Here is an 18974-nt window from a genome sequence, read left to right on the forward strand (position 1 = left end):
TTACATAATCAAGTTATAAGTTAACTAACAAATCAACTATTATATGAACAAATCAATAGCATCCCTCTAAACCGAACAACAATTTAAGATTGATACAACTCTATAAGATTATCTAAGATTAATATGGGAGAAGAAACACTATACTTACCTCTCTTTCGATGATGTAATTAGTCTTCATATGGCAAGAATCCTCCCAATGATCTCTCGCACTTCCTTGGCTCAAAGGCTCCAAAATTCTTTCAACTCATTCTACTCTCTCTATAATTTTAGTGAAAATTGTAGCAAAAATGAGCCAAAATATGTTTGGAGTCTTTTTATTTTAGTTGTAATGCATGATACATAGCTATGTGCCTCACCATATACAACCCATTAATGGAAATTTCCAAAATCACTGTGAAACGAATCCTTATCTAATATTCAAACATTTTAACATATATGGGTTTTACAAGGGCATGTATGTCATCTATACTTCACCAAATTTCATCATGCGTTACTCAAAAAAGGATTATATTTGCCCTTGCTAACACATATACCAGCATGTGGCCTTCCCACACGGTCGTGCAACCTTAAAATCACATGCATATAATTAATCAAGCATAATCAATCTCAGATAAGAGTTAAAAAATGAAAATAACATTGGATGTACCTACGGGTATTACATAATTTGTTTATTCAACTTTGATGATGTGAATCCATACTTAATTATCTGAAACTCGAGATCTACTAAGTCTTTCAAGTTTGCCTTATACTCTTATCCCTCATATCAAGCCTTTATCAATTCCTTGACATGATATGGGTGAAAGTTTACTTAATCAGGAATTGAATAACTCACTTGTTGATCAGACTAAGTCAATACAAGGATTTGACACCTTAGCCATGTGAATACCTTAATTGTGCAATATACTCCTTACACCATTATTGGAGTGTGGTCTAATTCGAGCATACTAACTCACCACACCTTACTATGGGTGATCAAGTTCTACTATAAACCAATTGTCCTACTACGGGCGATGTAAGGAATATCTCATAGGTGCCCCCTCATAACAACCCTTAAATTGGTACCACTAACTTTGGTACTATCATCTACGTATGCATACTAACTCAAGCTATCTGTCTATGAGCTCGTAATGCTTTCATCTTTGCTTGACCTATATCTTATATTCTTAAGGTAGTGTCATATGCAATAGGTCTAAATTATTCCCCTAGAGTTTTTAAGAATTAATACTTAACTTTTATTTTATAAACACAACTATTCATATATGATGAATGGTCATTCACTTCTAATATGTGATGAACGCGCATCTATGATCTAATGAATAAGCGTTCATCACCCTTCGATGTATGACATTCCTTTTTCATCATAGTCATTCTTAAACCCTAAGGGTACTTTTATCTTTCTACTCCATGCATGGCCATTCATTAGGATTATAGTTATTTTTTATGTATTTTCCAACATTAATGAAAGATGAGCAACACACATGCACGCTCATCTAACATTGCTAAAAAAATTTACAAGCCATGAATGAGTGTTGTTATTGCACAAATAGGCATTCATGGTGTATAAAATTCTTATTCTAGGTATGGGCAACCGTTCATACTTAATGAATGTTCATCTATTACTTTATAACCCTAAAAACATACCCTTTTTCTCATTCTAAATGTAACACACTCATTATTCCTCAAACATCATATAATGTAAATGTAGATATAACATCAAATTAAACTAAAACATATCAAAATCATTCTCAATACAATAATAACACTTTAGAACTTTGAAATAAACATGTGTTCATCCCTTATTGAATGATCATTCAAGCTAAAACCCTAGAATAAACATGCATCATGTGAGAACAAAAAGATTTCTTCTTACTAAAGGGTAAACGAGCATCTATGCATGCATGAACAACCATTCATTGACATTTGAAAGTACCATACCCTACCAGTTTCTATGAATTCTAACCAATCCACAACAATTCTAACATACTCAAAATATGTTATTCATTATAGTATAGTCCTAACACATTTCTCAAGTCTCATAGCCCCTAAAACATGCTAACAAATTCATATCATTGTATTATCTCCTCAAACATTATCTCATACAAGTACATGATTATGTATCTCTAATTAACATGAAATTCGTAATACCCGTACATAAGCCATAAGGGTACTAATATCTTTTTTAGAAGTTTCAATTTTGAACTAGGTTGAAATCAAATATATTATTTTTATTGGACTAAAACTAAATATGAAAGTTTTGTTTAGGCTTAATGGCTAGTCAATATAAATTAATCACATGTAATGGAATTTTATTTGGTTCAAAGGTATTACAAACTTCATTAGTTAGGATTCTTAAGCATACTAAAAGTTGGTGGCCTATATAAGATACCTTCCACCTAAACTTTAACATTTTTTGGCCATTTTACTAAAGAAAAGAAACATAAAATATTGAAAGAGAAAAGAAAAAAAACAACAATCCAAAGATGGTAGTGCCAACAAGCCAAAGCAAAAAATGAAGAAGAAGAAGAAAAGAGAAAAATATGATGCTCAGATTTTCAGCATGCGTCTATAGGAGATTTTTATGTTCTTTTTAATTCCACTATTGGATCGCTTTAATTTTTGTATTATCGATAGAAGACTCATTTTGTTTATTTTGAATGGTAGAGATCGTGTTTTGTTTCTCCAGTAACCTATTATCTGTGTTGAAACATGGCTAAAAATTCAGGTAAGTAAAATAGACTTCTTCCCTCAAGTTATTGCATCTTGATTGAGTTTGTTAAGATACTTGGTATAAGATCATTGTTAGTTTGTTATCCTTGAATCTTTTTTGAATACTCTGACTTAATAGTACCCTAACCTTAAATCAATCTTTGAAAATACACATACGTATTGACCGATCCTTTTTCTTAGTTGATCAAATAAATCATCAATCCATAATAATAGATATTTGTTCTTGATGGTGACCTTGTTCAACTCCCTATAGTCGATACATATACGCATCGACCCATCCTTCTTTTTCATAAAGAGGATCAGTGTCCCCTACAGTGAATTACTCAATCGTCTAAATCTACTATCTAGTAATTCCTACAACTGTTTCTTCAACTCTTGAAGCTTAGTTGGCATTATCCTATATGAGGCCTTAGAAATGGGTGTTATCCTTAGGGCCAAATCTATACTAAACTCTATCTTTCTTTTTGGTGCCAATTTAAGCAACTCATTTGGGAACATATAAAAAAACTCACATACCACCGATGTGGATTGCAAACTCTGGGTGGTCTCTTCTGACTTGTTTACCACATGAGCTAGGTACCTTAATCATCATGCTCAATACTTAACCTTCACCAAATGAGAATTCTTCACCGTTTTCTAATTGGAACTAGACTTTATTCTTCTTGCAGTTTATCTCAGCTTTATATTGACTCAAGAAATCCATGCCTAATATTATATCAAAGTCCGACATGTCAAAAACTATCAAGTCTACTATCATCTCTTGACCTTTCAAGAACATAGTCTTACCCAAAAAAATCTGGTTAGTTTGAATTTTACCTTCATCTGACATCTCTATACTAATGTTAAACACTGTGGTAGGTTCTAGCCCTTACTTTTCTATAATCCTTTGAGTAATAAACCTATAGGTAGTACCAGAATCTATCAGTGTATACAAAAGGCAAGAATGAAAAATTAATTGGCTAGTCACAGCAAATGGGTTGGCCGCAACATGAGTCTAGTTCGCTGCATAGACCCTAACCTATCATTTTTTACCAATTTTCTACCTTATCGGGGCTAGAGTTGCTGTAGTACACTCCTAGGTGAAATATCCTAGTTGTCTACATCCAATACAAATCTTTTGAACAACTACACACTTACTGATGTGTCTACGACTATATCTCAAGCATGTAGGGATCTTCTCTCCTCTTGATGGCTTCTCTTACCTGGATCACTCTTTACACCTCAACCTTTTACTCTTCCAACCTCTCTCAGAACCTTGAAACTAGAAGCTCGTCTTACCCTAATTATCTTTGTTATCACTTAGTGTCATGACTATCATTACTTTTCCCACATAGCTACCCCTAAGGTTATATGAGTCATGACTCTAAATTGCTAGAATAAATTTGTATCTTTTTCTCTCTCTAGTCATTTTTAATCTTATGGCCTCTGATCACTGAGCTCTGCCTATTACCTTAGTATAAGATTTGGGAGGGTTATCTCCCCGTTAACATATGCTTGGTGATGTTAGCTCTATACCTATTAATAAAGATCTCTATCTTTCCCTTCTTAGTGCTAGTTGCACTTAGGACGTATTGAGCTAAAGAGTTCAACTTGGTAAAGAACTCTTTAACTATCATATCTTTTTCTCTTAATCTGAGGACCTTTTGTGCCCTGACATATTGCACATCAAACCCAAAAACTCATTTTTAAAGGCTATTTGAAGTCACTTTTGCATCGACCTTCATTAAGTAACTGGCATATCAGAGCTTTTCTCGATCCAACATGTCAAACAGCTTCATGGGTTTTTTTATGGTCTCTAGCTAATCCTTAAATAATATAACATCTTTGTTTGTCCCATGAAACTTTAGGGGCTGGTGCTTACTGCTAGATTGTAAGTAGGATAAATCTGGCCCTTGTGTCCTCCTATTACCCCTTATCTCGATAAACCCTCAACCATAGTCTTCTAGCAGGGCAACATGTCATATGTAAGGGGTGTTGCTCAACCAATAGTGGTGTCAACATATGGTGACTCATACTCTTAGAGGTCTCATGATTAGCTCAAAAGATCTTTTACACAATCCTCTTAATATGCTCATCATCCACTTAGGGTGTTGTAACTCCATCGGGTATAAGTCCTTAAGCTATATCTTGGTCCTTTTCTTAAGTTGGAATCTCATCAACCTCATCATTTCCTATCAATTTCCTAGATCTTTTATCCTAAAATCAACCACACAGTCTCAATTGTAAATAGTACTATTTAAATAAAGGTCAAAACTCTACTTACAATAGTTGGTTGTTAAGAACGGGTTAGTGTCACATAAGAGGCTTTAGATGATTATTGCATGCGTGAAATGACTCTTGGGGTTCCTAAAATCATGTTTTGATACATAAATGTATCATCCTTCTTTCGACATTTACCCATATCAAGAAATCACCTTAAGAGATGTGACTTAACATACTTTCAGAATATGTTATCACAGTTATTAAATGCAATACATTGAAAACAGACCCATAATCCTAAAAAGTGTATTATAAAATTCAATAAAATGATTAAAACACTATCTATATAACATATATAAAACCATCTAAATGCAAATATAAGTCTGTACAAACCAATGCCTTTATATACAACTTTCCTTTCTCAGCAAATATAACAAAGAGCTGAAACCAAACAATTTAATCACCTATAGCTTGTTCCTAACATGAATGAATGATACAACTTCAAATAACCCAAATACATAATACATATATGAAGGGTTTTCATGACACCGATAATTGACAACACAACGAAGTTAAAAATTAAAAAATCATAGAACCCTAACTAGGATACTTGTTTTAGACATATAACCATGAACATACAAAACACACATACAGAGCTTTAATTTTTATAACTGCATTAATGGCTTCTCCAATACTTCATGTGGCTTGAGAACAGATGTTATCTAGGCCTAAAGAGATAGTGCCTTAGTATCCATGGGAGCATGAACACGTAAAAGACAATTTAGGGAGAAGGCTACAAGGGCTTCATTGTTGGATTTTATGTTCACAAGAAAAAGAGAGAAAACATAAAACTTACGACTAAGGTTTTCTGTTATGTATATGTTATATTTTTCGTTGAATTTTAATGCATTTTTAAATATGTGTAGGTGTCTGAGTAGAACAAGGATTTTATCTATACTCGACACCCTAAACACACATACATGACATGCCAATTGATATGTTTCAAACCATGCACGGGTGGCACATAAATTTATGCCACCTGACATGATTTTATGCCTTACACGACTAGACAATATTTTGTCAACCATGCCATACATTATTTATATTACAGGTGGCAGGTGACACCATGCATACCAAGTTTAACTTTTTCAAAGTGTGGTCAACTGGCTCTCTATCTCCCTAAACACCAAGATTATTATGAAATAATCCATATCTCTAGGTTCGAATCAACCTTTATATATGTGTGACCCATAAACTCTCTATTAAATTGGGAGTATATAAATTCAAATTGAATTCAGACATAGACCAAAATTGGCCTCTAGTAAAATATCATGGCCATCCAGGCAATAGAGTGTCAGTGGACATCTCTTAAATTGTTACAACATCACAGTTATGTGCAATTTAATCCTTTCGTCAACCAATATCTCTTGAGACTGAAACATATAAATGTATCTATCTTTGTGGCTCCTTGATATGAACTAGCAGATATTAATGACTAACATGGATTAGACAACAACCTCATTCAAGTTGTCATAGATGTTATTTAGTATTCTTACATGAGATATATTTTCTTATGCTTAGGAGTAACAAATCCTTATTGATTAGTCATAACTTCCATGTATCTCACAACATGGTCAATTACTACCTTTATAGTTACCCATATTATGGTGGCATGCTAGATGACATCAAACCATATGATCCTTACACAAGACGGTCTAGCGATATTAAGTCAAAGGATTATATGCACCTATGGTGTTCAGATGATTTATTCCAAAGACACTAAAGCAACCATCCATATAGATATCCTCTAGTTGGGTCAGTCTAATGAACACATTTATAATGTACACCTATGTGTTGTACCAAGTTGTATGTAACAATTTTGACATGTGAAAATTGTCACCACTTTTACTATGATCGCTCAACACTATGATAATCTCATCATCATTACACGTGCCCTTGTTCATTGTAATGTTAGGATTACTGACATTTTTAGAATGTCCATTTAAAATATATATAGGGTTCTCATGATCAATTATCTAATCCCCTCGTTACAGTTCTACCATTCTAAGGGTATATTATTTATATGATCATATAAATCGATAACATATAAATTGAATAATAATAAGTCCTTTATTAATTGTTAATAAAAAATTACATTCATGAATGCAATTTTGATTGGCTTTAGGGTACCTAGCCTAACAATATTTGTCTGCAATAGACTAATACGAAGCCAACAACAACTTTTTGGTTGAGAAGAAGTGGGTAGGCTTTGACAAAAGCATTTTCCTGAAGCAGTATCTTCTTAATTTCTTTTACATCAAAGTTATGTAATTAAAGATCCTTGTATGTTGTATATATGTTAATTTTAAAGGCATGACAATTATATATATCACGGTGTGTGTATACATATTCTTAATATGAAGACTGCATTTACTAAGTCCTATATGCCTATAAATCATGGGAACTAGGTGATGATATAAGAAATATAATGGGAATGATGATAAACGATTTGGAGGAGGTTATAGGAATCGAAAAATGATGATTTAAAATTGTGTAATAGAAGATTCAAAAAAGTTGAACCTCTGAAACTTTGAAGAGTACTAAAAGTTAGTGTTCGATCATAGCAACAAACGATAGGAGAATTTGTGTAAAAGAGGTGCATGGATGTACCTTCACTAGGTTGACACCTAATGCTGCCAAGAGCCAGACTGGTAGCCTAGGCATGCTTAGAACTCATCAAAGTGCTAGACGTGTACATATAGGAGTATTATCACCGACGAGTAGTACACATGACAAGCGTGCACCATACACATTGGATGAGCATTATAAACATAAGGCATGTGAAAGCTTTAAACCGATATGTCTCATATGCCTCAAAAGGGTGAAATTTTTGTCGTTTTAAATAAAGGCAAAATCTTTGTCATTCTTAAATGAAAATAAGAGCACTACATGCCAGACATGAATTTGCTTTAGGTTGGGATGCCATGTGTGCACCCACACTTGTTGTGGTGCACTTGTACTAATTAAAACACTACATGCCAAACATGCATTTGTTTTTTGTTCAAATGCCATCTGAGCACCCACACATATTAGGTGCATCTACACCATTTGAAATACACTTTAGCAACCCATAATACATCTATGCCAAACATTTCACATTTGAGTTGAATCTCGAAAAGGTAATGTTAGCTATATTCATAGACATTAGGACATATTTGGTATCCATAAGGGTTTATAACAGACTAAGCTAAAAAACGTAAACCTAATTATGAGTGTTGGTAATTATAAGTTGCATTAAAGATTAGTTGATGAGATGTCCTGGTCTCGAGAATGCTCGAATAGATTGATGAGATGTCTCAGTTTCGAATAAAGGCAAATTGGAATTATGAGTGTTGGTAATTATAAGTCATATTAGAGGCCAGTTGATGAGATGTCCTTGTCTCGAGAATACCCGAACTGATTGATAAGATATCTTGGTTTTGAATAAAGGCAAATTAGAATTATGAGTGTTGGTAATTATAAATAGCATTGGAGGCCAGTTGATGAGATGTCTTAATCTTGAGAATGTCATAGCCGATTGATGAGATGTCTTAGTTTTGAATAAGGGAAAATTGGAATTAATTTGAGACATGATGATGATGGAAACAAACTTGAGACTGGTTTTCAAATTTGATGAATATGGACTTAAGAGGTATCTAAGGCAGATGCCCTATCTCATATGAAAACATAAGAGGCACCTGAGATGGGTGTTTAATGAGATGCGTCAAGGACAAGTGAGACGGTGAGACTCCATTGAAGATATCCGTAAGGAACAAAGTATTATTGTGAATACCTACTAAGTATTATAACTCATGTGTTTATTGGGTTTTATAGGTAGGAGAACCAATGGGGCAGACAGGGAAATGCATGGATCAGCACATTAAGTTGTGCATTTGGCTATAGTTGTTTTTATTTCATTTTATTATTACAACTATTGCTTTATGGGCTTCAAGCATATTGGGATTATTAGTATTACTTGTAATTACTGAATTTAATTTTGGGACACTTTTTGGCACATTTATTCATTTTCAATAAATGTCTGGTGTATTCTTCATGAACACTAAATTGTATCTTTTTATTATAATTTTATTTTAAATATGCACAAGTAATACATCACCTTGGGATAATTACTACGAAGGATAGACTCTTGAAGTGGGGTGTTACAATTTGGTATTAGAGTATGTTTTAGGAACTCAAAAAGGTGTTGAAAACAATTTTTATAAAATGTACATAAACTAGTAGCAGAAACAGTGTTGATTGCTCTCGCGCCCTAGCCACTACAAGTAGAGTGGAATCCTTCTCCTTTTATTGTGCATAAATCTCAAGTTTGACTTGTTCACATTCAGAGTTAATTTTCTAATTTATTGCACTGGCTTTTGGTGAAGAAATTCATGACGAAACAACCCTAAAAAACATTGTATGTCTGTGTGAAACCATGGTGTATATATGTGTTGCATATGATGATTTATTGCTTGCATTCTTAGAGATTTTGGCCGACTATGTTGGTTGTTTTCACTAGCTAGGTTTGCGAATTTTAGAACAAATTCAAGGAAGAAATTAAGGCCAAAATTTTGATATCTGGCTAACACAAGTGTACACAAAATCGTGGGATGATTTTGTCATGGTTGAAAGGCTAATATGTGGGTTATATTATATACAAATTTTGTTTATCAATGGGATTTTTGGAGTTGCGTCATGAGTGGGAGCATGTATATTAATTTTTATTTATTTTTTCCATGGCTGCATGTGTAAAGGTAGAGGTGAATCTACCATGCAAAGAAATTATGTGTAATAAGGGAGTCTATTTGTCATGAGTGCATGGATTTTGTGTACAAAATTGGTGGCTTGCATGTGCTATTCTTTTTATTTATGTTTATAGGATGTATATAATGGTGAAATCGATGAACCCTATTAGTATTTGTTTATTAATTCAAGCATGTATATAATGGTGAAATCGATAAACCCTATTAGTATTTGTTTATTAATTTAAGCATATGTAGGTGCCCATAATTGAACTATTGAATTATTTAATTAGAAAACATGGCATGACACAAGTTTTAAGCAGAATTTATTAATGGCTAGCGTGTGCATTATCTTATTGATTTTCATGGTTGCTTGTATGGACTTTTATCATGCAAATTTATGTTTGTTAAATGGATTTTAGAGCTGCCACATGACAATAAGGCACGGGCTGATTATATTTCATGAACTTGGAAGATTTTAACATTAGTATATTTATGAGAAACTCCAAATAGAAAAGATGGTTATGTCGTGGAAACCATAGAAACTTTATGTTGCATGAGGTGAAGTTTTAGGAGGATTTACAAGTGTAATCCATGAAATATATAAGTGGCAAGTGCTCGACTCTTGGAGGGAAAAAGAATTTCAAAGAGCGTGGGCCAAGTTTAGGCCATGAAGTTTCTTTTCTTGGGGCCACTATCATGTACTTGGAGGGTACTCATGGGATGATTTTAGATGTTTCAAATATGAGGCATTCATTTTAAAGTTTAGGGTGAGTAAGTGTTTGGTACAGGATGAGCATCCGTTCATGTTAGCAATGAGCGATCAAAGGGAAATGCACTTGACATTATTAGAATTTTGCAAAAATTACCTTTTTACCCCAAGTTAAGTAAATGATGGGGATTTAAATTAGAATAGCCTAGAAAAGTATGTGAAAGAAAGAAAAAGAGTTAGCTAGCCAATTAAAGGTGCCCCACTATGTGGAAGACGACACTAAACCCTATTCGAGTTAGATTTGGGTTGAAAATAGAAAAATCTAGAAAAGAAATAGTATACAGTTAGATAGACATCGAGTGTGATTGCTTATGCCTTTCACCAACGAAAAAATTATAAGGACAAGTACCTGACCTATGGTAGTATTTGCTCTTAAGATTTGACACCATTATTTGTATGGGGTAAAGAATAATGTATAAATTGATCACAAAAGTTTGAAATACTTCTTCACTCCGAGGGAATTAAATATGTGACAATGCCAGTGGTTAGAGTTAGTTAAGGATTATGACGTGGATATCATATACCATTTGGGTGAGGATAATGTGGTAGTCGATGCTTTGAGCAGGAAAGCAACGTTTGTCTTAGATGGTTGCATTCCTTGAGTTGTAGTAGGATATTCTTTATGAACAATTTGACATGGTCACCAGATTATTAGCCGGATTAGACATTAGATCGACTTTATTAGATGAGATCAAAGTTAGGTAGGTTATCGATGAATGGTGTATATAGATGATATAAAAAATTACAAAGGGACTTGAACTAGATTTTTGAGTGGTGAATTAGAGTTTGAAGTTGGTGATCATATATTTTTTAAGATTGCTCTGTACTGACATGTAATGAGATTCAATAGCAAGAGGGAAGTTGACATAGCGATATATTAGGTTGTATGAAATTATAGAGAGGATTGACATGGTGGCTTATAGACTTGTGTTGTCAATAAACATAGGACGTATTCATAATGTGTATCATTTGTCTAGGTTACGCAAGTGTCTGGGTGATCAATCTCAAGTCGTTAGGCTTGATGATATGAAGTTGAAGGACAATTTAGTGTATAAGGAATGCCCAATACGAATTGTGGATTAGTAGATTAAAATACTCAAGCACCAACGAATTCCTTTGGACAAGGTCCAATGGCAAAATCACCAAATGGATAAGGCTATTTGGGAGATAGAGGAAGATATGAGATGAAGATTTCTCTAATTGTTCGAGTGAATTTCAAAGTTGAAATTCTTTTAAAAAGAGAGAAACGTAATAGCTCTAGGTAAGTTCAAAGGGCACTTTGGTCATTTCCCTATCATTTGGTATTACCATTATTGCTTAAATTGTTAGAAAATTCCCTGCCATGTGGTTATGGAAATTAAGATCATTATCTCATAATTTTTATCCTTAAATAACCAAGATTATGATCCCATAAATTTTGCCCATAGTAATTATATTATTCTCAAGTTTGCACCAGGATAAGAAGGAAAGGGATAGAATTGCCTTGTTTAGCTTCATCTTCAATGAACTTCTTTTCTTTTAAAGACAAAAAAAAGAAAGATATATTTTGAAAATGAGGGACTAATTTTTTTTTTTGGGGGGGGGGGGGGGGGGGGGGGGGCATATACACATAATATGCATACAAAGAAAAGGAGAAAGAACATAATCCCTTGTGTACTGACAAGGGAAGAAAATCATCGACGAGATCTTTGCCATAAGAAGACCGTTGTGATAGTTGTAAGGGAGGTAGACCATCAATCTTTAATTTTCTTACATCCAGGTTATGTAATTAAAGATCTTTGTACATATAATGATTACATGTACTAAGGTTTTTGTGTCTTTAAATAATGGGAACCAGGTAATGATTAGGAATGATGATAGATGATTTGGAAGAGGTTGTGGGGTAGGAAAATGATGATTTAAACTTTGGAGAGCACTAGAAGTCAACGTTCGATTACAATGACAAAAGGCAAGTACATTTGCGTAGAATAGGTGCACGATTGTACCTCAGCTAGGTCACTGCTAACAGCTAGATTGGTAGCCTAGGCATGCTTGGAATTCATCAAAGCATTGGACTTGTACATGTAGGGGTACTGTTGTCGGCGAGCAACGCATATAACAGCTACATAGCACACATACCAGACGTGCACCATGCACGTCAGACGAGCATTATGAACACCAAACATATGGAAGCTCTGGGTCGGTATGTTGTTGTATGCCTGGAAAGAGTGAAATTTCTATCATTTTAAATTAAGCCAAAATTTCTATCGTCTTTGAATGAAAATAAAAGCATTGCCTGACAAACATGCATTCGCTTTAGGTTGGGATGCCATGTGGGCACCCACACATATGGTGTGCCTAAACCAATTAAAACAATGCGTGCCAAACATGCATTTGCTTTGGGTTGGGATGCCATGTGAGCACCCATACATATTATGGTATGCTTACACCGTTTAAAATACACTATAACAGCCCATAATGCATCCATGCCAAGCATTTCACTTTCGATTCAAATCTTGGAAAGGTAATGTTAGCATTATTCACAAACATAGGGATGGATTTTGTGTCCATAAGGGTTTGTAATGGACTAAGCTTGAAACCATAGCCCTAATTATGAATATTGGTAATTATAAGTCGTATTAGAGGCCAGTTTATGAGACGTCCTAATCTTGAGAATGCTTGAATGAATGGATGAGATGTCTCGGTTTCTAATAAAGGCAAATTGGATTTATGAGTGTTGGTAATTATAAGTAGCTTTGGAGGCTAGTTGATGAGGCGTCATAGTCTTGAGAATGCTTGAACTAATGGATGAGATGTCTTGGTTCCAAATAAAGGCAAATTGGAATTATGAGTATTGGTAATTATATGTCGTATTAGAGGCTAGTTAATAAGACATCCTAGTCTTGAGAATGTTTGAGCTGATTAATAAGACATCTATGTTCCGAATAAGGGGAAATTGGAATTAATTCGATACATGATGATGATGTAAGGACACTTGACATTGGTGTTCGAATTTGATGACTATGGACGTAAGAGGTATCTGAGGTGGGTGCCCCATCTAATATAAAGGTGTAAGAGAAACCTGATGCGGGTGCCTAGTCAGGTGCATTAAGGATGTGTGAGACTGTGAGACTTTGTTAAGGATATACGTAAGGGACATAGTATTACTGTAAATACCTACTAAGTATTATAACTCACGTGCTTATTGGGTTTTGCTGGTAGGAGAAACAGCGGGGAGGCGGGGAGGCGTGTAGATCAAACACACTGAGCAACGCATTTTACTATAGTTGTTTTTATTTCATTTTATTATTACAACCATTACTTTGTAGGCTTCATGCACATTGGGATTATTAGTATTATTTGTAATATTGAATTTATTTTTGGGACACTATTTGGCATGCTTATTTGTTTTTAATAAATGTCTAGTGCATTCTTTATGAATATTAAATCGTATCTTTTTATTATTATTTTATTTTAAATATTCAAAAGTAATACGTCACCTTGGGATAATTACCGCTAGGGGTAGGCTCCCGAAATAGGGTGTTATAATATGAGAGTTCTCAACCTATATCGCTAATTTTTTTTTTTTTAAAAAGGCCAAGAGACTATTTCCTATCCAAGGTCTTCTAAAATTACATATCCCTACCCTTTATATTTCAAAAATCCAAATTCTCACTAGTCATCTAATTTTGTTAGTAAATTTCATTAAGTGAAAGGACAATAAGGTTATTTTATATAAAATTTTCTATAATATTTCTCCTTCTCAAAATTATGTGTGCTTGAGAGTGAATTGTAATTTTTGATAACATCAGAGGTGTTAATGAATTTTAGGGGTTTTCCCAAATTTAAAAAACTTTCATAAGTGTTTTTGAAAATTTTAAAATTTCAGTATATCTCTTCATAATTTAAAAAATGACAATTACACACTCAAGAAATTGAACAAAGCACAATATTTTAAATTCGTTAGAGTTTTAATATTTTTTAGAGTTTACCTAATAAATTTTTAAACAAGCAAAAGGATATTTGGTGATTTGACATTTAATATTAAGTGTTAATGATAGTTTTATAATTTTAATAAAAGTGAATGACAAATATTTTCAGGAAAACAAGCAAAATTCACTAATAAAAAGTGGATTATTGATGAAAATTTGATAGAAATTTGAAACTTGAAAGATAGAAATTTATCATTTCATTAAACCTTGGGTTGGAAATAATCTTTTAACCATTTTTAAATCATACTGGCATTTTGAGGATATGCTGAATGGAAGGAGGAAGATGATTAAAGCAATTTTTTTTTTCGTGGGGAATGAAAGAAAAATCCATGTAAATTATTGTTAATTATTTTTAGACATCTTGAAAGTGTTTTTTCTTTTTTTCTTCTTTCTAAAATTAGATGGATTCACTTTTGTTTCATTCCTCGACCATTTCCTTGTATCAATGAATTATTAATTTGAATATTAAATGTATCACCATATTAATTTCCTCTTTTAATAATTGTGTAATAATTCTAAAGATAGAGTATGTGGTATTCGTTGTACTTTAATTATAGACTTACAGCAGATTGGAGCAGAGAGACTAGTGATTGTTGGAGACTGGTGATTGTTGTAAAATACATTTAACCCGTATCAAAACTACAACTAAAATTCGGGAAACAAAATGGGTATACGTAAGGTCACATTTACTATCCAACCATAACACTAACAAAATCAACAGCACAGCTGATTTGATTAACTGTAATGTATATATCCACTTCAAACAAGGATATCAAACTGGCAAACTTTATTATACCGCCGTATCAACTTTTTAATATCCAATGGCCTCTTCACCATCTTTATTGGCTCGACTCCGAATCTTAGCAACTACTTTTGCTTTATTTTCTTGCTTATTGCCTGTGCAGGCTGTCGGAGGTTTGTCGCATTTCTAAATCTAATATATATATACACACACAAACATATATTTTGTAATATTAAATATTATTTTTTGACAGAGGTGGGATTATTTTCAAATTTGGATGAACTAAATACCTTCGATACCAAGGCATTGAATCTTAAGAGATCCGAGTTTGCAAGTGATTTTGCATTTGGCGTTGCAACATCTGCTCCACAGGTAGATTTATTTCTGCAAATTGATTTGTATATGGCTTAGATAAATATTAATTATTTTGTTTATATATGTGTAGATAGAAGGATCAACAAAATCCGGAGGTAAAGGACAAAGTGTTTGGGATTACTTCGTAGAGAAAAACCCAGGTTAATACTTATTTAAACCTTCCTCTATATAATTGATGTTGATTAATTAATTGGATTCTCATTAATTATTATTGTATTTTTGTTCAGAAAAAATTGATGATCGTGGTACGTTGGATGCCATTGATTCATATAGACGGTACAAGGCATGTATAAATAAACAGTCATTCATATTCAGATTCAGAGTAATAAACACATTAATACTGTATAATGGATGATAATTTTAATTTGATTGTAGGAAGATGTGAAGATGTTGAAGGAGCTTGGTGTAAATTATTATAGATTTTCCATTTCTTGGCCCAGGATTCTACCCAGTAATTATTTTAATTTTCATCCTACTTTTCTGTTTTGAACGTAAATAGTACGTGCAAAAATATTCTAATAAATATTTATTGTATAGATGGATCGTTGAGTGGCGGAGTAAATCAAGAGGGTATTGATCACTACAATAGTCTAATCAATGAATTAATTACAAATGGTAAGAGGACTTGTGAAGCACCGATATTTTTTCTTGTTTGTTTTTGTATGTCTATGTTTATTGACAAAATTAAGAAATGAAATTTTTAATTAAAAAAATTATAGGCATCACACCTTTTGTGACTTTGTTTCACTTCGATTTACCACAAAGCCTACAAGAGAAATATGGTGGCCCCTTAAGTCGTTCGTTTATGTAAGTAACTTCATTAAATTTAATTATTCAAGGTAATTTATAGAAAGCTTAATATAATTTTTTCTTTTTTTCTTTTTCTCTTTCAGTGATGATTTCAGTGACTATTCTGATGTATGCTTCAAGGCATTTGGAGATAGAATTAAAAATTGGATTACAATAAACGAGCCGCTGATTATAGCAAGATTCGGTCATGACATTGGGTTTGCTCCTCCATGCAGATGTTCCGATAGAAAACTGTGTTCTCAAGGTAATTCAACCACAGAACCTTATATTGTAAGCCACAACCTTCTACTCGCCCATGCAACAGCCGTCAAATTATACAGAAACAAGTACCAACCAACACAATTAGGACAAATTGGAATCAGCCTTGTGGCACAATATTATGAACCTTATTCTAGTTCAGTAGACGATACTGCCGCAGCAAAAAGAGCGATGGACTTTGAGTTAGGATGGTTAGTAAATTTATCCTTGTGGTTAATTTCCTTTTTTTTTTTTTTTAAAACTTTTCCTCTTAATATATCAAATTCTCATGTAGGTATATGGAACCTCTAGTATTTGGAGAGTATCCTAAAATTATGGAAAAAATAGTGAATCAAAGGCTACCCAGTTTCAGCATTGAAGAGAAAATACTGATGAAGAGATCTTTTGATTTCATTGGTATCAATTATTATACTTCAAGGTATGCCAAGAACATCCCCATCGATTTCCAAGCTCCACCAATCAGCTCTATTGACGATAGATTCGTAACTGAATTAGGTTAATACTGGACTATCAAGTTTCTCACTTATCATACAAAAATGTACACCCTTTTAATTATCGATTAATTCGTTGTATTCTATGATTGTTGCAGTGGCAAATAATGTATCTCTTATTGGACCAAAGGTGGGTAGGTGGGTGGGTGGGTGTGTGTACATGTCTTATGACTCGTTTAATTTTTTTCTCTTTTTTCTAATTACTTGTTAACATCTATAGGCTGAAGGAAGCACATACATTTACGTTTATCCAGTTGGGCTAGAGAAAATATTAGTATGGATGCATAAAGTTTACAGAAGGCCAGTAATATACATTACTGAGAATGGTAATTGGGGCTACACACAAGTCATTTCGTGGCGTTAGATTCATTGTAACAAATTAAAAAACCTGTGTGTGTTCCTTTTTTGTATAGGGATTCCTGAGAAACGAAACGATAGCCTTCCACTCAATGTTTCATTGGAAGATTCATTTCGGATTAGTTTTGTTCGTCAACATTTGCATTGGACCAAAAAAGCAATTCAGTAAGTTATTATTATTATAATTATTATTATGAAAACAATCTTATGTTTGATATTAATGAACGATGCAGGTTAGGAGTAAACGTGAAAGGGTACTTTTATTGGAATGCATTTGATGATTTTGAATGGAGGGAGGGTTTCAATCCCAGGTTTGGACTTTATTATGTGGATTACATAAGAAATCTCACTCGTCTCCCCAAACTCTCTGCCACTTGGTTCCGAGGTTTTCTCCAAGGAAATTAAAGAGACGGTACCAACGTCACCATCAAAACTGCCAATCTAATTACTTTCTATTCTTATTTTGGCATTTCCTGCGTTAGGGATGTGCATCAATTGTATTACAGATATACACGTTGTCCAACAGTATACTTTTAATTTATTTTAATACAATAATTTTTTGTGTGGAAACTTATAAACAATATTGAAGATTATAATAATAGAAAATATTTTAAAGAAATATTTAGAAGATTGTATAGTATAATACAATATTTTTAATTATAATCCACGGTAAAAATAAAAAAATAAAAATGTATAAACTATATTGAAAAACATAATAACATCTTTACTTTTAAATCTTTTAAATTACTTTCAATAAAAAAAAAAATTATATACAAAGAAACTATAATAATTTATCTAAAGTTTAAAAAATCATAAATATATGTATCATAATTTTTCGTTCCGTTTATCTTCTTGTTATCAAATAAACAAAAAATATGTTCTTTCTTAATTAACTATAACATATTAATCAAAATTGAATGCAAAAAATATGTTGATGCTTCTCATCACATACATTAATGAGCACTTTACTTGCTCATTCACAATTTAGGAATACAATTAATTATGCAAATAACAAAAGTATTAATAATTTTTAGTGTGTGAAGCTCGAGATAATATTAACACTTAAGATAATCAAAATTCAAGAAACTATATAGATATATAAAGAAATAAAAGTTAAAAATGTGATTAGTGACACAAACTTTGATGATAATATTGTAGTTTATTTTTATATGTCTAAAATATAAACTAAACTAAATCAAATTATCATTTTTTTAGTTTGGTTTAGTTTGGTTTGATTTGATTTGAAATCTTACCCAACCATGTTTTTTTAATTTAATTTAAAAAATTTCTTAAATAAACTTGCCAAATGACTTATTCCCACCCAAAGATTACTGCTTTCTGAATTTTCTACCTTTTAACTTTGAAAAACACTTTTACATATTCATGAATTATTAAGTCTGTTAGTTTTAAGGGTAAAATTATTATTTAACCTATAATATTAAAAATAAACTAAACTTTTATCTCATTTTGCCCCTTAAACCCAAAAAAATA

General features: G+C 32.7%; 1 protein-coding gene across 1 annotated transcript; it reads left to right on the forward strand.

The window, feature by feature from the left end:
• Nucleotides 1–15271: 15271 nt before the first annotated feature.
• LOC123204808 (beta-glucosidase 24-like) lies at nucleotides 15272–17888 on the forward strand. The gene is made up of 13 exons (XM_044621611.1): nucleotides 15272–15365; nucleotides 15446–15564; nucleotides 15638–15707; nucleotides 15795–15850; nucleotides 15943–16018; nucleotides 16105–16182; nucleotides 16287–16374; nucleotides 16461–16826; nucleotides 16910–17130; nucleotides 17225–17256; nucleotides 17347–17452; nucleotides 17540–17648; nucleotides 17717–17888. The coding sequence occupies exons 1-13, from the start codon at nucleotides 15272–15274 to the stop codon at nucleotides 17886–17888; spliced, it is 1587 nt and encodes a 528-aa protein (XP_044477546.1).
• Nucleotides 17889–18974: the final 1086 nt, after the last annotated feature.

This window comes from Mangifera indica, chromosome 20 (genome assembly GCF_011075055.1).
Source record: "Mangifera indica cultivar Alphonso chromosome 20, CATAS_Mindica_2.1, whole genome shotgun sequence".
In the NCBI taxonomy this organism is placed as follows: Eukaryota; Viridiplantae; Streptophyta; class Magnoliopsida; order Sapindales; family Anacardiaceae; genus Mangifera; species Mangifera indica.

Coding starts and splice junctions, on each gene's coding strand:
- LOC123204808 (XM_044621611.1), top strand. CDS start 15,272: ATGGCCTCTTCACCATCTTTATTGGCTCGACTCCGAATCTTAGCAACT. Junction 15,366..15,445: donor GCCTGTGCAGGCTGTCGGAG/GTTTGTCGCATT, acceptor ATTTTTTGACAG/AGGTGGGATTATTTTCAAAT. Junction 16,183..16,286: donor CAATGAATTAATTACAAATG/GTAAGAGGACTT, acceptor AAAAAATTATAG/GCATCACACCTTTTGTGACT.